Genomic DNA, 22,112 nt, shown 5'->3' with positions numbered 1-22,112 from the left:
CTGCTTTAATCTTCTTTATTTCCTTCATTTGGGTGTAGTTTGCTTTCGTTTTTCTATGTTAAGATGGGAAGTTAGATTGTTGATTTGAGATATTTCTTCTTTTTATACGTAGGCATATATTTATATGTAGGCATGTACTTACTGCTATAAATTTCCCTCTGTGAAGTTTTCACTGAATCTTACAAGTTTTGATTAGGTTGTGTGTTTGTGCATGTGTGTTTAATAGATTTTATTTATTACAGCAGTTGTCCCCCCCCTTCTTCTGCCTCCCCCGCCCCTCCCCCCCCACTCTGGTTCAAACCATTGTTTCTCAGTCTAGTTATGTAGGACACAGCTCCCTGACCCATGCTGGTATTATGAGCCTTGCGTGTGTCCCCCCCCCGCCCCCGGCTGAGCAGTTGGTAGCCCGTGGCACCTCCTCACAGCAGCTTACACAGACCTCCAGCTGCTCACAGCAGCCCAGCTCCAGGGAGAGCAGTTGTTCACAGTCTTAGCAGTAGAGGGTGCAGCTCACTGGCCCGTATGGGAATCGAACCGGCGACCTCGGCGTTAGGGGCATGGTGCTCCAACCATCTGAGCCACTGGGCCGGTCCCCCAGCAGTTTTTTGTTCACAGAAAAATTGAGTGGAAAGTACAGAGTTCCCATATATCCCCTGGCCTCACATATGCACTGACTTCCCCACTACCAACATCCCCCACCAGCATGGTATAGTTGTTACAATTAGTGAACCTACATTGACACATCATTATCATCCAAAATCTACAATTTAAATTAGGGCTCACTCTTGGTGTTGTACATTTTTTGGTTTTGACAAATGTATGACATGTACCACCATTATAGTACCATACAGAGCAGTTTCACTGATCTGAAAACCCCCTGTCCTAGCTAATTCATCCCTCCCTCCTCCCCAACCCCTGATCTTTTTTTTTTTTAAAGATCTTATTGGGGAAGGGGAACAGGACTTTATTGGGGAACAGTGTGTACTTCCAGGACTTTTTTCCAAGTCAAGTTGTTGTCCTTTCAATCTTAGTTATTGAGGGTGCCGTTCAGCTTCAAGTTGTTGTCCTTTCAGTCTTAGTTGTGGAGGGCGCAGCTCAGCTCCAGGCCCAGTTGCTGTTGCTAGTTGCAGGGGGCACAGCCCACCATCCCTTGTGGGAGTCAAAGGGGGTGCAACCCACCATCCCTTGTGGGAGTCAAGGAATCGAACTGGCAACCTTGTGGTTGAGAGGACGCACTCCAACCAACTGAGCCATCCGGGAGTTCAGGGGCAGCTCAGCTCAAGGTGCTGTGTTCAATTTTAGTTGCAGGGGGCGGAGCCCACCATCCCTTGCGGGACTCGAGGAATTGAACTGGCAACTTTGCGGTTGAGAGCCTACTGGCCCATGTGGGAATCGAACCGGCAGCCTTCGAAGTTAGGAGCATGGAGCGCTAACCGCCTGAGCCACCGGGCCGGCCCCCAACCCCTGATCTTTTTGTTTTTATTTTCATTTGTCTCAAAGTATTTTCTAATTTCCCTTGTGATTTCTTCTTTGATCCATTGGATATTTAAGAGTATATTGTTTAATTTCCACATATTTGTGAATTTTCCAGTTTCCCTTCTATTGGTTTCTGGCTTCATTCCACTGTCAGTGAAGATGCTTTGCAAGATTTCAGTCTATTAAAGTTTATTAAGACTTGTTTTGTGGCCCAAAATATCGTGTATCCTGGAGAATGTTCTGTAGGATGTTTAGCAGCATCCTTGCCATCTATCCACTAGATACCAGTAACCCCCCTCTTCCCACCCACCAATTATGACTGCCAAAACGTCTCCAGACATTGTCAAATATCCCCTAGTAAAATTGCCTGATTGACAACCACGGTATTAAATATTGCTACCTTGTAATGTAACCTAAGAGATCATGAAACAATCTTATGCCCAAAGGTAGCCACTGTTGTTTCTAATTCTGAAAAGCAGAAAACATCCTAGATGTGTAGTAACAGAGGAAAGATTAAATAAACTGTGGTATATCTACTCGGTGTTATCGCAAAGTTAGTAATGCCCACCTGATGATAGAAACTAGAAGAATCAAAATCAACCCTTTAAAGATAATCTCTATTAAAAAGCTCAGTTATTTTTACATTCAAGAATTGCTAATGGCACGCCTATGGTATTAACTTCAAATACACACACACACACACACACACACACACACACACTTCCATCCAAATAAGTTGAAAACTTAAAACCTGAACGTGGATCTTTATTTACAGCAGCTTTATTCACAATTGCTGAAACTTAGAAAAGCAACACAAGATGTCCTTCAGTAGGTGAATGGATAAACTGTGACACATCCAGACAATGGATTATTCAGTAATAAAAGAAATGTGCTATCAGGCCATGAAAAGACATGGAGGAAATTTAACTGCATATTACTAAGTGCAAGAAGCCAATATGAAAAGGCTGCGTACTGTATGATTCTAACTCTGATATTCTGAAAAAGGCAAAACTATGGAGACAGTAAAAAGACCTGTGGTTGCCAGGGGTTAGAGGGAAGGAGGCAGAGCACAGAGGATTTTCAGGGCAGTGAAACTACTCTGCATGATACTATAATGGTGGGTACATGTCATTGTCCAAACCCAAAGAATGCACAACGCCGAGTGAGCCCTAATGTAATCTATGGACTTTGGGTGATAATGATGCATAGGTTCATCATTTGTAACAAACGTCCCACTCTGGTGTGGGATATTGATAGCTGGAGGCTGTGCGTGTATAAGGCCAGAGGGCACACGGGAACTCTCTGTACTATCTGCTCAATTTTGCTGTGAACCTAAAACTATTCTAAAAAATAGTCTATTAAAAAAAGACATCCAGGTTCAAAACTTGTCTGAACTGTTCAACCTTTAGAGAAAAATATAAACTCCATAGCCATTGTTCAACTTAGATAGGTAAATGATTAATGACTAGTTATCTTTTTTTGGTAAAATATGGCTCCATCACACTGACACAATCCAAATTGTCTATGAATGGTGAATTTCTAGCAACACATTCTTGTGACAGAGTAGTAACAGCAAAAGCTAATGGGTCAGAGTTATTAAGATCACATCTAGCTTAGGCACTTAACATCTCTAACCCCTTGGACAAAATATTGAACCTCTTACGGACTGTCGATTTCTTATTTTGTAAAATGGGGTTGTTACCTTAGAAATGGAAGTTAAGTAAAAATAACATAGGGGTCCAAATAATGTCAGGTGAAAAAAAACCATTTCGTTTTCATGAAAAAAACTTCCATACATGAATCTCAACTAAGTCCAAATGTTAATAATGTTTTGGTGATAGTATTATAGGTAACTTTAATTATTATTCAAACTTCTATCTTCCAAATTTTCTACAATAAACATCCATTATTTAGTCAGAAAATAAACACAATTTTTAAAACCACAACACAAAAACTGTAGAAAATAATATTTTATTGAAACAGTTTCTCAATTAACAATGGAGCAAAGTATAATTTGATTCAAACCTGTCCAACCAGCCTTAACTGCTAGTGAAAGAACTAAAACATAAAGGACAGGGTGGGACCCTTAGGTTTCATTTCTGCCAATGTGGCAAAAAAAAAAAAAAAAAAAAAAGGAATAAAAGAGACACAACTAGGCTCCCCTTTGCCCTGGGAACTGGGGTGGCAGCCCTAGCTCCTGTTACAGACAGAATACTGAAGGACTGGCTCCCCAACATCAGCATGGTGGGTAAAGGGCCCCCATCCTAGCAGAGCAATACACAAAAGAAAGCCAGCCTCTTCCTTCACCCACAAAGCCTGCCTCAAGGAGAGCAAGGTGCCATTTTTACATTCACACCATGTTTCCTTCCCCCAGAGTCTTAGGATAGGGGCGCACAGTAGAAAGCACATTTTGGCAGCCGAGGGAGTGAAGGAAAGGCTATGACTGGGAGGGCAGAATAGCAGGAAAGAAAGGGGGGCAGATAGTCAAAGGGACAGAGTACCAGGATACTGGGAAAATGACTGTGCTTGCAGGATGCTGGCATCCCACGCCAGGTCACTCCGCACGGCAATCCTGGGCCCAAGAGTCCACAGGTGGGAGCTACATGGTTTTCACACAGCTCATGCCCTGGAGAAGTGGCTGGTTTCCCTTCTTCACTTTCTCCGTTTACTCTGGCCACTAGGGGTCATACGTGCATGTGGGAATAGACCTAGATTTACTTCAGCCAGTCCAGATGTAAGGGCGTTAGGCAAGAGACAGCCTGATTTGCAACAGGAAGCCAAGGAAACCCACAGGAAAAAGAGTCAATGGGGATGGCAGTTTTTTTCAGGGAAAAAGAACTTGGAGGAGAAAAGAGCATAGACAGGCACTCAGAAACCAAACCTGGTAACCAAGGCTCTGTAGACACTGGCCCTTGTGTGACACTGATTTCGTGGTAGAAGACGAAAGAAATGAGGATGATCGAAGACTGGAGACTCTAATAATCCAGGATATTCTTCCCACTAACAGGCCTGCTAACCACTGACAGGCATTCTCTCACCTACCCACAGGCAACGAATTAAGACATAATAGTGATTTTTCCCAAATTTGGACCTGGATAGGTAGGGAACCGGGGGTGGGGTTGGGGAATAGAACAATTTCAGTTTTAACCACAGAACTACTCTGGAAGGACTGGTGAGTTGTCCCTTCCTTCCCCTTCTATGCACCTCCAATCACAGGTGAGAGAAAAGGAACTTAAGCCTCTGAGGGCACGACCAACCCCTCCCCCCAACCCTCAATGTTTAATAAATAGAGATGGTAGGAGAAGGGGGTGGGGATGATTGGGGAACTGGAAGGAGGGGGTTATAGTTCATCATTCTTCAAAGTTCGCTTCTGTTCTGTTGGCTGCTCCTTCTGTTCAGATTCTGTTGGGAGTTGGGGAGACAAAGGAATGACAGCAGGTGAAATGGAGGTAACTGGCCCTGGTCCTGAGCATATATTTTCCCCAGAAACCACCAGGCTTCCTGGCATACTCCCAGTTCCACCCTCACCTGCTCCAGCACCTTCTAACTCCAGAGGTTCCGAGTCTGCTGGTTCAGATCCTGCTTTTGGGAAGGAATAGTTTAGTGTCTGCAGAAAGGGGGAAGGGGCTAAAGGAGAGGTTGGCAAACTTTTTCTGTAAAGAGCCAGATAGTAAATATTTTAGTATTTGTTGGCCATACTCAGTCTCTTTGCATATTCTTGTTTTTTTAATAACCTAAAAATGTAAATATCATTCGTAGCTAGCTCATGGGCTGTTCAGAAACAGGATGTGCCTGCCAGTTTGCCAACCCCTGGGCTACGCGACGTCCCTATTCCCAGATCCCCCAACTCACGAGTCGCTTTCTCAGGTTCTGAAATGGGCTGTGTATCTTCAGTCTGGCCTGGAGGGAAACCAGGAGTAAAATGTAGTCCCAGGAGGGAAAGGAGACTTTCTTTCTGCCCAGTAGTATCTGGAACCAGGCACCTTGCGCTCACCTGGTGGACGGATGACCTTCTCTCCATGGGCACTGGCATTGAGTGGGGGTTCTGCCCGGGTCCCATTCTTGTCCTTGGGCCGGGGCCGTGGCTTGGTAAACTTGGCCTTATTGAGCAGATACTGCACCTCACGGTCCAGCGCCATCATCTTGGCCTCAATGTCTTTTGAGAGCAGCACAGGCCTCTCTGTGGCAGGAAGCTTGGCCTGCTCGGCCATCGTTGTATTTTTCCACGCCTGTGGGTAAGGCCAGAACAGGATCAGAGCTAACCATGGAGAGAGCAGACATCTCTGTTCCAGATGAAACAAACCCACAACCAGCCTCAGGCTCTTCTGTCGGACCTCAAATCACTCTGCCACCTCTGGCCGTCAGTCCCACAGGGTTAAGAGGACTCCTCAGAACGGCATTTGAGGCTCTCCGCAAGGAAGTCTCAAACTACATGTTTCTGGCTTACATCCTATTTGTACTAAGTACAGCTGAACCTCCTCATTACTCCCTTCTAGTCTTTTCACTTCTGAGCTCTGGATCAAAAAGTCCCCACATATCCAAAATGGTTTCTGCTTCACATGAAAATCATTCTCACCTGTCCAAACCTGGCCCACTTTCTGAGTCCAGCTCAAGCCCCAGCTCCTCAAAGCCGTTTTCTCTAATCCTCGAGGGATGAGCTCTGTTGCTCCTCCAACCTGACCACTCAGGGCTCTGATCCTCGTTTGGGGCTAATCAGACATGGTCTCAAACGCAAACATCTTTTCTCGCCTTCCCAATTAGCTGCTAAGCCCGGAGGAAGGGGCTGCTGAGTCTCCACTGCTCTGCACCTCCTGTGCTGCCTAGAATGGCACACTTTGCCAGTTAAGTATTTACACAGGGATTACCCAGGTCTCATTGATGACTTTCTCTAACGTCGTCATCTCCACCTCGGTGAAGATCTGGTCCATTTCTGGGATAAGCCGGGCCCCCCTGGAAGCCAGAGGGGAGACAATCACAGAAGGAAGTGGGGAATGGGGTGTGGGTGTGGGGAATGGGAAGCTGATGAGGAGACTCGGTGAGCTTGGCAGGACTGCATTAGGAAGAAAGGGCAAAGGGGCTGCTCACTTGAGAAACATGCTGGAATGGTTGAGGAGATTATCAAGGGCTGATAGCCGTTCAGGCCACTTCTTACGCTCTTCCACCCGAAAAAACAACGCTTGGCACAGCTTCCTCAGCTCAGCCAGCTTCTCCTTCAACATCTGATGTATGGGGGTAGGAGTGGGTAGAGGGGTTGAAAGGATAACAGGGGAGCCCTGGAGCCAGCCCTCTAGCCTTCTTTATAGTCTTACACCCCAGCTCTTCTCATTTTCTCCGATCCTGGAGAAAGCTCCCATCCTACCCGCCATGTCCTGGGAGGCCCCTCACCACTGTGGTGGCCCCAAAGCCTTCATCCTCCAGCCAGGTGGAAGCAGCGCTGAGTCTCCCAGAGATCTCTTCACGCTGTTCCTCGGTGGACACTTCCTGGTATTCAGGCTGGTACAGCTTGTCCTAGAGAGGTGCATACAAGTGCAAGCATGCAGTGAGCTCCTGAGAGCCAGAGCCTCCCCGATACAGGCCCTGGAGCAAGTGCGCCGCCCAGCCTACTAACCTGGGTCTCAAAGATGAAAGCTTCCAAGCTGTTGGCAGCTTTCTCCCGTTCCTGCTTCTCTAGGTCTCGGACTGTTAAATCCTGAAGTCTGTGGGACAAAAGGAGATAGGCATGAGGGAGAGGCTGTGCTGAACTCAGGCCCTGTTCAGAGAGCTCTCCCTCCCAGAGGCACCACTGCACACCATGGCCACCACACACACACGTGCAGTCTTTACTCACTTCTGTGCTGAACGGGCCAGCTCATCCTCGGACAAGTCAGGTAGGTCTAGAACAACCAGCTCCACCCCAATCTCCTCTACCATTCTCTGCTTCCGGGCCAGGTTCTGCTTCTTTTCTTCCTCCAGGGCTGGAGAGATACCCTCAGACCCTGTCTCCCCCTTCTCACTTGGCTTCTATGGGGGAAAAAGATAAGGATATCAGGAAAAGCTTAGGCCCTTCTATTCTCCACTGGCAGGGCTCGAGGAAATGAAAAACAAGACAGGCATCTGCTCCCTCAGCCTCTGGGGCCAGCCTGGACTGACTCTGCCTGCAGCTTACCTGGGCCTCAGACTTTTCACCATTTTCTTTGTCTGTGGCCTGTTCTCTCTCAGGGGCTGCATCTCCCTTAGGCTCAGGGGGTGGAGGCTGAGAGGTGTCCTCCACTGGGGCCTCAGCTTCCTCCTTGAGCTCCGCTTGCTCTCCAGGCTCATCCTTGCTCCCCTGGGCAGGGCTTTCTTCTTCCTCCTGGGACACAATCACAAACACACCACAGAAGACAGTCAGGACCTACGAAGCAGAACCAGCTCAGCAATGCCAGGTCGCCTGGCTCTGCTTTAAAGGGACTCACAGCTTGGGAATAGACAGACGACAACTATATGGAAATGGGCAGTGGGCCATCTGGACTGCAGCAGTCTAGTTAGACAAAGGAGAAAGATCTGGAAATGAGGGAAATGGGCCTTGGACCTTGTGCACAGGGACAGCTCAGAGTGCAGAGGAAGGTTTTATGGTTACTCAGCATGAGCTGAGAGGAAGGGGAGAGCTATTAAATCCTAGGGAGCTGGGATGCCCGTCCCAACTCCTTGCACCCACAGCATCTTTCCTGGCTCCACCTGCTTTCCTGGCTCCACCCTGGCCTTACCTGGACAGTGTCCGTACCATTTTCTTTGGTATCTGATGTGGTGCCACCTCCAAACAGGCTGGAGATGGTGTTGCCCAGTTCTAGGGGGAAGAAAGCCCAAAGACTCAAAGGATATCACAGCAGTGACTCTATCTCCTAACCCAAGGGCAAGGCCTGCTGCCTCCCCGAAATGCACACAAGTATATCCTTCTTCTCTCTCCCTGTCCTCCCCCACCCCTCGCATACACACACACACACACACACACACACACACACACACACACACACACGTGCGTGAATCTTACTGGTCAGAGTTGATTCTTCTTCTGGGTTGTCCTCCACTAGTGTCTCAAACACAGACTCCACCTGAAAACAGGGGTTCAAGATGAAGAAACGTGCATGTGAACCCACCGTTTCTCCACAAACCTTCAGCCATGGTTGGGATCCACTTATGCACATCCATGATTCCTAGCTGTGCTGGCCTATTCTCTCGCCTCCTGGCATATCGCCTGCCTTCTTCTAACTCCTCTTGGATCAAGTCACCCTGCCCCCCTTTGACTATGACCCCTCTGAGGACAGGATCACAGCTTTTATTTTGTCCCAGAGTGCTGCACATCTCCACTCAGCAAGATGGGCTATTATTTCCCATAGTATGTTCTAAGAGATATTAACCCTCAGAATTGTTCTTCGAAACTGGGTTCCTCAGCCATTGTAGAGATCCTGAAATTTACAATGTCCATAGGCATTTACAGGCTGTAAGAAGGCCCACACCAAATCCCTGGTTAGCTTCATTTAGAGTCAAGATATATCTCACCCCCAAACCCTTCTCATTTCTCATATTCTAATACCATGTAGAACTGCTTTGGGAAAAGCTGGTGGGGCCTGGGCCCTTGCCCAGCACACAGGTTCTCCCTCTGCGCTCACCCTGACGAGGCTGAGCACACCACTCTCATCCAGGTGGAAGTGAGCCTTGATGCCCTTGGACTCGTAGTCGGGATACTTCTTGAAGCTCTCACCCACACCTTTTAGCTTCACTGTGGTCAGATTCTGGGAGCCAAATACCCTGGTTGGGAGGAAAGAGCAGTTCAGGGGAACCCACCCAACTTGCCCCCAGCTCTAGACTACACAGCCTCCTGGCATGAGACATCGCGGCCCTCCCTGAGGACACACTCAGGAGGGGAGCACCCTCTGGAGAAGAAACTCAATGCAACCCCAACCCCACAGCCTGCTTCCTCTGTAGCCCCACCCACCAGGATCACCTGCTCAATCTTATCCTGTAGAGGAAAAAAGAATGTGAGATGGGACAGCACACAGTTGACCCTCCTCCTTAACCCTGTAGGCCTCAAGTTCTCCCTCCCTGGAGCTCCCATCCTGCCCCACCCCACCCCCTCACCGAAGATCCTCAGGCCCCAGGAAGCTGAGGTCACCATAGTTGATGTGAAAGTTGAAATCATGGCTGTAGCGGTTAAAGGTGATGACTTTACGTTGAGGGTAGGGCCCCATCCGGGAGAAGAGAATACGCTTATTGTGCTTCAGGCTATGAACCCCAGGTTCCTCCTCCACCTCCCTTGTGAACTCCACCTACACAGCAGACAGAAGAGGTACACTGGAGAACCAAAGCAGGTTCTGGGGCAAGGGTGGGTGGGAAATATCAATTGGCAGAAAAACAAAGGACAAGCTAGAGCAGACAAAAGGGGAGATCACACTTGGAGAGGTAAAGGGAGCTTGTCACCTGATCAGACAGGTTAACTCACCAGGATGGGATAGATCACTGCGTCTCGGACTACAAACGGCTTCACCTTAAAGGCTTTGCTGAGCGCAGCTGCCTGGTACACAGCCCCCATAGCGGCTGCTTCATCTGCATTGATGTTCTTCCCCAGCTCCTCCCTGTCAAAGTCCCAGGCTTCAGCACCATCTATACTGTAGCTCCCAGCCTGGCCTCCCTCCCCTCAGCCCTCCAGCTGCTCAACCCTCGAGTCCTAGCCCCCACACTCACTTGCGCACAGCCTTCAGCAGTACCTCCTGAACTTTGGGGACCCGAGTGGCCCCACCCACCAGGATCACCTGCTCAATCTCATCCTGCAGAAGGAGAAAGAATGTGAGATGGGACAGAGTTGACCGTCTTCCTTAACACAAACTCTTCCCTTACGTTTCTGCTCCCTTCTCCTGCCATCTAATTCCTTTCTATCCCACTTGTCTCCTCCCCCAGGCCCACCTGCAACTGACTACCCCCCTCACCAAATTCATTTCAGCACTCTGGAGGGCCTGCTGCACAGGCCCAGGCACCCGCTCAAATAAGTCTGTACACAGTTCTTCGAACTCCACTCGAGTCACTTTGGCCTTGAAGTCCACATCGTCCATGAGGCCCTCAATCTGGGGGAGGATGAAAAGTGTCAGTTTTTGCCCAAGTCTAGCTTTCTGAGTGAGCAGTCAGAAACCAAGGGAGCAGGACTTTAGGAGGATGGCAGAAGGCATGGGAAGAAGGGATGGACCACACCAGGCACAAGTAGCCTAGCTCAGGATAGTGAGGTCCTCTACCCTCTAGGTGGGGAATACTGCCCTCAACCAGCTATCTGTGGACACCTGTGCCATGTGGTCAACATTGGCGCTCAGAACAGTTTTCAGTCGATTAGCCTCACGTAGCAACTTGGCCATGGCACGGGGGTTCTCCCGCACGTCCTTTGCTTTCTGGCCCTTGCGCTGCTCATTGAAAAGCCCAGCCAGGTGCTCACGCAGCCGGAGCTCCATCTCTAGGCCCCCCAGGGTGCGGTCAAACCTATTCAGAAAGGGAACAGGGACAAGTATGAAGAACACATGGGGTCTCTTCATCTGTACAGGAACCTGATTCTCATCCTACATGGCAATGCCTCACAGGTACAATTCACCCATCCACTCATTCAACCGTAATTACTGGGTATCAATGTTATTTGTCTCTGGGGATACAGTTATGAGAAGAAAAAAAAAGACAGGATTCCTGCTCCCAAGGAATTTACATTCCAGCAATCAAAGAATCATATAAACGTAAAACTTTAATCACCCCATGTGTTATAAAGGAGAGGCAGACAATGTTATTAGAACCTATACATGGGAAATTTCAGCTACTTAAGAGATGTCAGGGAATGTTTTGTGAAGAAGAGATGCTTGAGCTGAAACCTAAAGGGTGAGTGGGAGTTAACTAGGTGAAGTGGAAAGAACATTCTAGACAGAGGAAACAATATGCATAAAGACCCTGAGATGGGAGAGAGTATGTTAAGTTCCAAAGGAGAACAGGTATGTTGAAGCTCAAACAACAAGAGGCTCAGAGTTAGAGACAAGCACATAGGCACAGCCTCATAGTCCGAGATAAAGGTTTGGAGCCACTGAAGGGTTTTTAAAGAAACAGACTATAATCAGGTTGGTATTTTGAAAGGAACCCTCTGGCTGCAATGTGGAAAAAGAACGGGAGGGAGCCCACACTGGAAGCAGGCGATCCTTGGAATTCTGCAGGTAAGAGGCAATGGTGGCTTGAGCTAGAGTGGTAGTGGTAGAGATGGATGGAAAAGAATGAGCTCAAGAAATAAAACAAGATGAGGTTATTTAAGGAAATTGGAAATGACAAGAGTGATAAAAAGATCGAATCTGACATCCTATATAGGGCTGATAGCCTGGTGGATTTTCTTAGAAGAAATTCAGTAAATTCCCTGCCTTTCAATCTGTCCTTCCCCATCTCCATCTTCCCCTTGTTCTTTGGGAGAGGAACCCCACAATCATTGATGCTTTAACCAGGAGAGCACTCCTGCAGAGAGCAGGAAAGTGAGGCAGTTGCCCCTCCAAGAAGGTACCCCTGACCCGAGGGTCTCTTAGCAAGCAGCCTTCCTCCCAGCACCCACTTACCCCACTCCCCGGATTTGTAGCTGTGGCTGCATCCCTGCCTCCTTAGTCTTCACAGTCTGGTAGGTCACGATGGTGCACACAGTGCTGCCTGAGCCCATGTCATAGAACATGATATTCTGTAGACACACCAATGCAAGTATCACAGGAACCTTATCCAACTCCAGGGTGCCTGCCTGCTTTCAAGGGATTGCACCAACTCTCTATGAAAGCCTAGCAACTCCAGTGAGGCTGAAAGGAGGCTGTCTATCCCAACAAGATGCAAAACAAGCCAAGTGGCCTCCATCCTCAGAACAAGCCACCCTGCAAGTCTAGTCAGAAGTTCCTCCCTGGCTCACCTGAGCAGTAGTATTGATATCTTTCCGGCGGAAGACACCATAGCTGAGGGCAGTGGCAGTGTTGTCATTGATGAGCTGCAGCACTTTGAGGCCAGCCATGTGAGCAGCCTGCAGCACAGCTCGGCGCTCAGCCTGATTGAAGAAGGCTGGCACAGTGATCACTGCATCCTTGATAGGCTGCTCTACAGAGGACAACAGAACAGGGCTCCCACCAGCGCACCACACCTTAGATGAGTTTCCCAGTCTTGGCACTATTGACACTTTGGGCCAGATAATTCTTTGTTGTGGGGGCTCTCCTGTGCCTTGTAGGATATTTGGAAGCATCCCCTAGCCTCTATTCAATAAATGCCAAGAGCAACTCCCCAGTTCTGACAACCAAAAATGTCTTCAGACACTGCCAGATATTCCCTGGGAGGCAGAATTGCCCCCATTTCAGACCCTAAGGAACCTGGCCTCCACTGGCCCCCACCTTGTCCTCTCACCTGCAAAATCTTCAGCCAGGGAACGGGAGTAATTGAGAACCATGCCCAGTACCTCCTCAGGTGAGAACTGCAGCTGCCTGGAGTGGGGGTGGGGGAGATGGAGTAGTTAGAGGCAAGGAAAGCCAGGCATTAAGGCAAGGCCACTTCCCCAGCAGAGCACTCACGGACTGATTTGGAAGTACACAGTCTGTCTCTGTGGGTCGAAGCCTAACTCATGCTCTGGGAAACGGACTCTGTAAAGGGCCACGTGGGGATTATCCTCCTGCTTTCCCAGGAGCTGCTGGAAGTAACGCAACGTAGCCTTTGGATTCTTGATGGCCTGAGAGGAGAGAAAAAAGAAACAGAGTATTAGGCTCCGAAGCCCACCATCACCTACCTCTTACATCAGAGATCGATAAGGGAACAGACTCTGGGGTCTGTTACCTCCTCTCTGCTCAGAGCTTCTGGGAAGGGGGTGGGCTGCTGGCTCACCATGCTTGCTGCACTGTCTCCAAAGAATCTTTCATTTTCTTTCAGGGTCACAGTCACTGGGGTTTTCCGCCGGGATTCCCTGAGGACAAGAGACATTGGGCCCAGGTGCCTATAGCAGAGTGTGGACCGAGGAGCCTCAACATCCCACATACAATCACCCAGACACTAAAGTCTATTGTGGGCACTTCAAAGAACACACAGTGGCTTGGAGCCCAGACTCCCTCTTTCCCCACCCTTGGTACTGGGGCTGCCCTCACTTGTTCAAGACAATTTCCATGGGCACTCCAGGTTTGACGATGGCCACCTTCATGGACTCGCTGCCCAGGTCGACAGACATCACTGCCAGCGTGTCTGAAGGGGAAACAGATTTGTCAATTAGCCCCTCTTCCCCCGCCTTCCTGAGGCTCCTCTAATCAGAGAACACTGTTTCCCATGGAGAAGGTAAGATAGCAAAAGACATAAACAAAATGCCTGGGTCCCGCTACTCAAGAGTCCAGAGATTTCTGACCAAGAGCCTCATTGCCCCTTCCCACCATGTATTATTCATCATTCACTCATTTATTCCTCCTTTCATCGCTCTGCTGGGGTACACACCACTTAGTGCCAACAGGTCTGCCAAGAGCACAGCCATCAAAGCCCAACGGGCTAGCCTCCTCAGCCTCTGCCTCCTGACACTGGCTGCCATTGTGCCCCTGGGGAGAAGAAAAACAACACTTGTAACAGGATGCCCTGAGTGAAAGAGACAGAACCTCATCCCAGAACAGGGAAGCTTTAAAATTCACACCTACTCCATTTCCACCCAGGGCAGAGCATCCTATATCCTTTCCCTTCCCTCCTGACAAGGCCCAAGCACACAGATGTCCCCATACAAAGGCCCAGGTGAAATAGCATGGGTCCTGGGCTCCATCCACCACATCTCTAACCAGGGAAGATAACTGGACAGGAGGAGGGGACCAGAACCTTCCTACTGCATAGGCAGTGAAGAGCGCACCCTAGCACTGGTCCTGGCAGACACCTGGGTGCGGCCAGGGATCCCCGCCCAGGGCTCAACTACCTCCCCACACCTGGAGCTCCCCCGCCGGCGCGAAAAGCCAGGCAGGGCCTGGACGGGAACTGAGAGGTGATGACGTCGGGGGAAGCCGGGATGGAAAAAGGGCCCGTCTCCTCCTAGAAATCCCTTTGGATTGTCCTTCCCGCTCCCCTTCTGCATCCCACTTCCCGGCCCCGCTGCCTAAATAAATAGACGCTGTGCCCAAAACGTAAGGTTCTCGCCTGGAGAGTACCGAGTGCCCGGAGTTCATCTAAGCCTCACCTGACGACGGCGACGGCTTCCCCCGGAAACGTGACCCGGCCCACTCCTATGGCGTGGGGGCGACCCAGGACCAAGCTGTGGGACCAAGCGCCCGGGTGGCCCGTGCGGCCCTCTCTCGCTACCGACCCGCCCCCAGAACTAGCACGCTACCTCCTCCAGGAGGGGTGGCCGACCCCCTCGCCGTCTCCACTCCCTCTACCTCTTGCCTCCGCTCCCGTGGCCCCAGCTCTGGGACAAACGCGGCAGCCGACGTAACCACGAAGCCTACAGCGCGCCCCGCCAGCCGGCGCCCTTCACAACTCCCCTCGGTTTGCAAACTGTTACATTAGCCACCAACCTCTCAGAAGCTTCTAGCGCACTAGCCGGCCCCGGACGCGGCGCGCTCTCATTGGAGCCTCCGCTGTCCGGCCCTGCGCCGTGCGCACGGCCCCGCCCCCGGCTGCCCCGGCGCGCGCTCCCATTGGGCCACGTCTTAGGCCCGCCCCTCCTCCGTTCCCGACTACTCCCCCTCGTCCGTCTACTGCTGCGGCTGAGGGGGCCGGTCCGCGAGTTGAGGGAAAACGGCTGGCGGGACCAAGGGATTGGGCCACGTCACGGGGCCCAGCGCCCGTCACCGCGCCAAGCGCCCGCCCGGGTGTGCTCGGGGATCTCTCCGGCGTCGGTGCTGGGTGCCTGACTGCCTGGCTCGGTAAAGAAGGCTACCTGGAGTGAGTGTGCACCCTCTTCTTCGGGTCACCTAAGGAGCTCCTACCGAGAAGTGGAAGTAACCGACATCCGTTCCGCAGCCACGCGGAAGAGACGTTAGCTTGCTGGCTGGTAATGAACTGCCCTGGGCTTTGGATGGAGATCAGAGGATGGCTGCAGTTCAAGCTTAGTCCCCCCCCCCCAACACCCCCTTTGTTTTACCGAGGAAAATAAAGCCACCAAAAGAGATGTTCGCTGATGGGTCGGAGGTAACACTTGTATTGGCAGAATTTGGCCTGGGCTCCTACTCTAAACCCAATTTGTATGAGAAAGAATATTCTAAACTGCAAAGCGTCATACCCAAAAGACACTTTTATTTGTGAGGCTATATTTGGTAGAGCATATATGCACCACCTCATGTTTCTGTTCATTAAAGCACGTTGGGCAGATATTTCGCACTCCTTACTCCCTTCTCTGTACCTTACAGCCCAACCGAAATGTGCAATCCTTAGCGAGCGCACTTTTTTTCCCCTCTTTTTTCCCAGTTTTATTGAGATGAGTGCGCTTTTCTTAAATGTGGAAATGTCTCCCCTATTCTCTTTCCCACAGTTGCGCCTGGTCGTCCTTCACAGAAGGCACTCTTGAAGACCCTGGCTGTGACGGCTAGGGCTTGTTTGAGGAACTCTTCTGTTCCTTGCCCTACATTTTTCATGATGCTTAGGGAGAGAAAGTAGTCGGGTGTCTATGCTTAGAAGATAAATCTACTGGTAGTACCAGGGAGAGGTCTATTTTTGTTCTCTTTAAGAATAGGTCAGTCTTCAGGTAATAGAGAAATTGGTAGAAATAAAGAGAAATTTTCTTTAAAATTTAACATACAGTAGTGTAATTACACAAATAATACACAAATGTAATCTTGAAAAAAATTCAAATATTCTAGACAAAGCTAAATCTCTTTGATACCATCTGCAACCTCTCTCCTCAGGAGGTATGTAGCTGTTATCAGTGTCGTGCTTTTCCTCTGCTTTTACATACATATATGTCTCTTGAAACATGTAGCTATTGTATTTTTATAAATGATAAAATGTTATACAATTAGACTGTTTGCAACTTGTTCTCTATGGTAACTAGTAAATCATGGAGCGTTTTCCATATCTGTAAAGATTTTCACCATATTGTTGTTTACTGCTATAGAACATTCTATATCATGGGTGTTGCTTAGCTCTAATGATGGCCATGCAAGTATAAGTTGTCAGTTCCATAAGAAAGATTTCATCCATTTCAAACAGAGTATGAATTTTAACATTTATTGGACCTTTGTCAGATGCAAGCACTGTGCTAGGTGCTGGGATTCCAAAGGTGGGGACAACCTTGTCCTTTCCTTTAGAGAAGTCAGTCTGTTGGGAAACAAATACTGTATGTTCATGGTTTCATGAACTTATTAAAAATCTATTGAATGGCTGCAAATTGAGAGATTAAGAAAGTTAGTCTCCCCTGCTCCTAAGTGAGCTCTCACCCTAGAATACCCTTAATGGGAGCACAGTTTTGATACAGCTACCGTTTTCGACCTGCATATCTGTGCCCCTGTGATGTGGGGCAGGTGCAAGTACTCTGGGGAGTCACCTGGTTTGTTCTCTGACCAGAGCATAGTGTTTCACAAGAACAAGTTGTAAAACAATGGGAAAACTTTAATGTAAAACACCTGATTTTGATTGACTAAGGCAGCTGAATCTACTAGTTTTTGTCCAGAATAACCTGTTAATAACATTTGAGGATTACATCCCTTTCCCCCATATTATGCAGAAATTCAAGGGAAGAAAATTGCCCTCTTGTAGGACACGTGCCAAACTGACTGAAGATTAAAATGAACTCATTAGCAAGAGTATATGCATACATTATTAACCATACACATTATGTCATGGGCTGAGGACAGGTTTTGTGTTTTTTTTCAATGTTCAACATCTTGATTTTTATTGTTTTTTTTTAAGGAGGGCGCAGCTCACAGTGGCCCACGCGGGGTCTAACCAGCAACCTTGGTGTTATTAGCACCATATTCTAACCAGCTGAACTAACCAGCCACCCCTAAGGGCAGTTTTGATCAGGGCAAACATCCTGGAGAATTTTAAAAATTGGTTGTTACCCAGCAACCATTCCTAGATTTGTATCTAACAAATATATACATATGTTCACCAAGAGAGTTTGTAACAGCTTTATGCATAATGGCCCAAAATTGAATACTAACATAATGCCCATCAATAGTTGGATGGATAAATAAATTGCAGTAGATTCACACAATGGAATTCTATACAGCAATGAAAATGAATGGTCTACCATTACATTCGATGACTTAAATGAATCCCACAAACATAATAGTGAATGAAAGAAGCCAGAAGTGAAAGAGTACATGCTTTATGTTTCACTTATATAAAGTTTAAAAACGGAAAACTAAGCAGTGATGGGAATTGTGGTGGTGCTTACCTTTGTGGGGAGGTAGTGTTTAGAAAAGGGCATAAGGCAGGCTTCAGTGTTCTGGTAGTGCTCTTTTGCAGTGCTGGTTGCTTTGTGAAAATTCAGTAGGCTGTGGTATGTACACTTTATTTATGTTATACTTCAATAAAAATTTTAAAAATTATTTTGTATGTGATTTTGCTGTAAACTCAGGTGGGGGAAAGAATAACCTTTTAGCAGGAGAAGCCACACTAGGATAAATTTTTTTCTACTTCTACAACAATGTATTTAAAATTACAAAAGAAATATGTGGTTATTGAAGAAAACTGGAAAAACATAGGAAAAAAAGAATAAAATAAAAACCACCCACAATTCCATTTTCTAGATTAAATCACTTTTAGCATTATGATGTATATCAATACACACACACACACACACACACACACGCACACACAGAGTAAACTTTCATGGAGATAATATTTTGTGATTGTTTTTCATTTAATTTATTGAGAACATTTTCCTATGTCATATTTTTCCTCTACAGAGTTTTCAGTGGCTATATTTATGGAATTGTAGCATAGAAAAGCACAAAAATATACTTACAAAATTACTATTTGACAATTAGGTTGTTTCTTTTTGCTATTATAAAATTGCAATAGACACCTTTATTGAAAAATCTTTATACAAATCAATCCCTTATAATCTATTTTGGATGAATTCCTAGAAGTGGAAATACAGGCTTAAATTCCTGTTTTTAGGCATTCGATCTGCATTGCCAAATTACCCTCCAGAAAGGTTTACCAATATGCACTCGCCAACAGCAGTGAATGACAGCCCCTGTATCCTTAATAACATTAGAATATTTTAGAACACTTTAGAAGTCTTGGTATTATGAATTTGAATAGGATACGGAATTGGGTGAGGAGACAAAGGATTGGGAACATTTCCCAGCTTGCATTGAAATGGGAATTATTATGTGTCAAAAAGAGACAGCAAGACTTTTAAGGTTCTTGAATTCTGTGACTTCATGATCACACAGAAAATCATTCAGATTTATTAACAAATTCAAACTTGAGTGTTCTAAAAAAAAAATAATTAAATTGAGCACCCAGAATATGGGGCTTTGGAGTTTGACAAACCTGGATTTGCCTGTGAACTCCACCAATTTCTACCTATGTGACTCCAGGCAAGTTATTTAGCTTTCCTAGGCCTCAGTTTCCACATCATTAAAAGAGGCTGGTACTTGCTTCATGGGGTTGGTGTAAAAATTAAAGGGTGAAATGCTTAGCACAGTACTTGGGACATCCTAAGCACCAAGTGCACATTAGTTAACTTACTGTTTTTGTTATTAGTCTAGAGAAATAAAACTAAAAGGTGCTATTGCAGGGTTAAACTTGGTTAAATGCTTTGCATTTAACCTTCTTTCATTTCCCTTCTGTAGGCCATATTTTCACAATCAAAAACCAGTGACTTGCTTCTTTTTCCTCTTTTCACTGTAGCTTTGGAGCCCTGGGTTCTTTTGTACTACAAGACCTTTGAGTTTACTTTAGATTGACTTTCTTGCCCCTAAAGTGGAAACTGCTGCTAGCCTTCTTAGGGACTAAGAGAAAAAAAACCAGACTTTTCAGTAGTAGAAACTAGTTTCTACCCAGAGATCCAAATGAAAGAGAAAAAAAAAGTTTGCAAGTGGAACAAGAAGTGTTCCTGTTTTGCCCTATTGGATATGACTGTTGTACAACATGGGGCAACAGTTTGCTGAAGGGGAAAAGGGGATTACCAGGCAATTTTATTATTATTATTATTGGGGAAGGGGTACAGGACTTTATTGGGGAACAGTGTGTACTTCCAGGACTTTTTTCCAAGTCAAGTTGTTGTCCTTTCAGTCTTAGTTGTGGAGGGCACAGCTCAGCTCCAGGTCCAGTTGCCATTGCTAGTTGCAGGGGGCGCAGCCCACCATCCCTTGTGGAAGGTGAACCGGCAACCTTGTGGGTGAGAGGATGCGCTCCAACCAACTGAGCCATCCGGGAGGCAGCTCAGCTCAAGGTGCCGTGTTCTATTTTAGTTGCAGGGGGCAGAGCCCACCATCCTTTGCGGGACTCGAGGAATTGAACCGGCAACCTTGTGGTTGAGAGCCCACTGGCCCATGTGGGAATCGAACCGGCAGCCTTCGGAGTTAGGAGCATGGAGCTCTAACCACCTGAGCCACCGGGCCGGCCCTCAGGCAATTCTTAATTTTGAATTGTGATCTCTTTATTTTCAAGCTAAAGACTTGAATTGCTTTTTTATCTTTAGTCCCCTCAGACTCAAGTTCTCAGTATGCAGAACTTTAAGTGAATTTGTATACACAATCATTTTCTGTGCAGTTTGCTTGCTTATCTTCCTCACTCTCCTGAAGTTCCTGGATTTAAATGAGTATAACTGAAAGACATGGTGTATGTTCTTACAAGTGTAGTCTAGCTTTGCATCTCAACAAACTATCTAATTAAAGGTTAGGGAACTGAAGAACTCTCAACTTATTTCCAAAGAACTTTGGTGTTTTTGCCCAGAGAGAGTCACTTGAACCTCTTTGAGACTCCTTTTTTCATCAGAGATAATGCTACTTCTACAGATGCTTGCTATGAAGAGTCCATGAAAAGTGAAAGCACTTTGTTAGGTATAATTCAGTACATAAAATTAAGAGCTGGTTACTGTCAGTCTATTTTTGTCCCCTATGGTAATAGTCAAGCTCCCTAAAGGGCAAGACCAGGTCTTGTTCATATTTATAATATTCTCAACATTGAGTACAATTCCAGCAATAGTGAGTACTCTACATATTTGTCAAAGGAGGAAGGAAGGAAGGCAGTAAGTCTGAAGAGATGTGGGTTGCTCTGGCAAGTCAGAGCCCTCATCAATAAGAAGATCCAGTGGACACAGGCCTTAGCAGGTTTAGATTTCAGGGAAGACTCGGCCTCTACCATGGTACAGTAGGGGGAGCACCCAAATCAACAACAAAGATGCCACTCTGTCTGCTGTTCACATCTCTGTTTTTATGTTGCTTCTTTTAATATATATTCATAGTCTTAACAACTGACAGGCTATCTAAAAATTCTAATGAGTAGTGCAGAATATGCTCAGTAGGTGAAAGTGGGTCTAATCTACTCCCTATTTGTGCTTCTGCCCATGGGTTGAGGTCCTGAAATAATTCCAATACTTGTGTGACCAAGAGGAAAGAAATCTGAGCTGGAAGTCAGGAAATCTGTATGCCTGGTGGTGGCCAGACAGTTTCTTCCCCTCATTTATCATTTCAGACAAATGGACACTATCTTTCCTGTCAACCAGACTGAGGAGAGGAGGAAATACAAGGAAAATCATCCACATTCCTTCCTTCAACTAAACGTGGAGCATCTACTAGGCCTGTTAGGCCTAGGTCATGGTAAACAAGATACCGCCATGTTCTCTGGGAACTCAGGCTGGTGGGAATAAAGAGTAAAATATTCTGCAACTAAAAAGCAGTGTGTGTGTGACAGTGGGTGGTGGGGGTGAGTGCAAAAATAAACTTCACAAATACTAACCACATGGCCATTTTTTTGGCTGTACATCATCCTCTCTCAAAATGATGATGTCACTCCTGTACATAGCTCCTTGTGATACACAAACACCCAGTTTTCCACATGGACAGTTGGTTTAGCCAGAGTTGGGAATTGCAGGTGACCATGGACTATCTTAGAAACTTGCCACTTGCTAAATCACTCAGGTCTCAGAGCTGCCATTTCCAGACTTTTTGCTGTATTCTCCTTATGAGAATTCCTGCCCTATCAGCATTTCCTAGCTTCTTTAAGAAACATGTTTTACGTGTAGATTACAAGCCACACACTCTGACAGAGGGACACAAAAACAAATACAAGACACTGAGTATATGGTTCACAGTTTATATCTGGTGGCAGACACAAACTTTTAATTTTATTTCTCCTTTCCCACAGATGAAAAACCAGTTTCATACATACTGATTCATTTATGCCTCAAAGCAGTCTTGTGAGGTAATAACATAATTCACTTGAGCACAGCGGGTTACAATTCACAAAGCGCCTGACATCCCTCATCTTGATCCCTCAATTTCCGCAGGTTTAATAAAAGAGGAAACTGATGCTCAAAGAGGTGGAGGGCCGAACTCTTAAAAGCATTTTAGCCAGTGCGATTACAGAGCCGGAAAATTCGCAAACTGCGGAGCGAAGGGCTGGCAGGGTCCCTACCTCACGCGGCCCCGCCTACTCTCCCAGCAGCAGGAAGCTCCAGAGTCCCAGTGCACCCAGGCTCCGGGAAATTGTTATGTCACGTGATCCGCCGGGTTCTT

General features: G+C 47.1%; 1 protein-coding gene and 1 long non-coding RNA gene across 5 annotated transcripts; one reads left to right on the top strand and one right to left on the bottom strand.

Moving 5' to 3' along the window:
* Positions 1 to 3,431: 3,431 nt before the first annotated feature.
* On the bottom strand, positions 3,432 to 15,077 carry HYOU1 (hypoxia up-regulated 1). 4 transcript variants are annotated; one of them, XM_019716327.2, is made up of 26 exons: positions 14,991 to 15,077; positions 13,936 to 14,033; positions 13,599 to 13,692; positions 13,342 to 13,420; positions 13,035 to 13,189; positions 12,871 to 12,947; positions 12,389 to 12,570; positions 12,054 to 12,169; positions 10,764 to 10,956; positions 10,419 to 10,553; positions 10,177 to 10,259; positions 9,935 to 10,067; positions 9,574 to 9,761; positions 9,105 to 9,243; positions 8,486 to 8,546; positions 8,202 to 8,281; positions 7,622 to 7,807; positions 7,304 to 7,476; positions 7,085 to 7,172; positions 6,862 to 6,984; positions 6,562 to 6,695; positions 6,342 to 6,426; positions 5,471 to 5,705; positions 5,329 to 5,376; positions 5,005 to 5,055; positions 3,432 to 4,878 (listed from the first exon to the last, which is right to left on the bottom strand). In XM_019716327.2, the coding sequence occupies exons 2-26, from the start codon at positions 14,024 to 14,026 to the stop codon at positions 4,817 to 4,819; spliced, it is 2,991 nt and encodes a 996-aa protein (XP_019571886.2). In that variant the 5' UTR covers positions 14,027 to 14,033; positions 14,991 to 15,077; the 3' UTR covers positions 3,432 to 4,816. The 4 variants fall into 4 exon arrangements, with proteins under 4 accessions (XP_019571886.2, XP_019571885.2, XP_019571884.2 ...); XM_019716326.2 differs by lacking the exon at positions 14,991 to 15,077 and adding an exon at positions 14,853 to 14,990; XM_019716325.2 differs by lacking the exon at positions 14,991 to 15,077 and adding an exon at positions 14,804 to 14,972.
* Positions 15,078 to 15,186: 109 nt separating this feature from the next.
* On the top strand, positions 15,187 to 22,021 carry LOC141572168 (uncharacterized). The gene is made up of 3 exons (XR_012497372.1): positions 15,187 to 15,469; positions 21,070 to 21,194; positions 21,884 to 22,021. It is a non-coding gene; the product is annotated as an uncharacterized LOC141572168 (long non-coding RNA).
* The last annotated feature ends 91 nt before the right edge of the window (positions 22,022 to 22,112 follow it).

This window comes from Rhinolophus sinicus, linkage group LG06 (assembly GCF_036562045.2).
Source record: "Rhinolophus sinicus isolate RSC01 linkage group LG06, ASM3656204v1, whole genome shotgun sequence".
Classification (NCBI taxonomy): domain Eukaryota; kingdom Metazoa; phylum Chordata; class Mammalia; order Chiroptera; family Rhinolophidae; genus Rhinolophus; species Rhinolophus sinicus.
The sequence above is the reverse complement of the archived record's forward strand: the minus strand, read 5'-3'. Positions and strand labels throughout refer to the sequence as shown.

What these genes read in the sequence shown, in the direction of transcription:
- HYOU1 (XM_019716327.2), bottom strand. Translation starts at nt 14,026, where the DNA reads ATGGCAGCCAGTGTCAGGAGGCAGAGGCTGAGGAGGCTAGCCCGTTGG. An exon ending in GTGTACTTCCAAATCAGTCC is followed by an intron (nt 12,948 to 13,034) that starts GTGAGTGCTCTG and finishes CCCCCACTCCAG; the next exon opens with GCAGCTGCAGTTCTCACCTG. An exon ending in GTGTGCTCAGCCTCGTCAGG is followed by an intron (nt 8,547 to 9,104) that starts GTGAGCGCAGAG and finishes CCCTGTTTTCAG; the next exon opens with GTGGAGTCTGTGTTTGAGAC.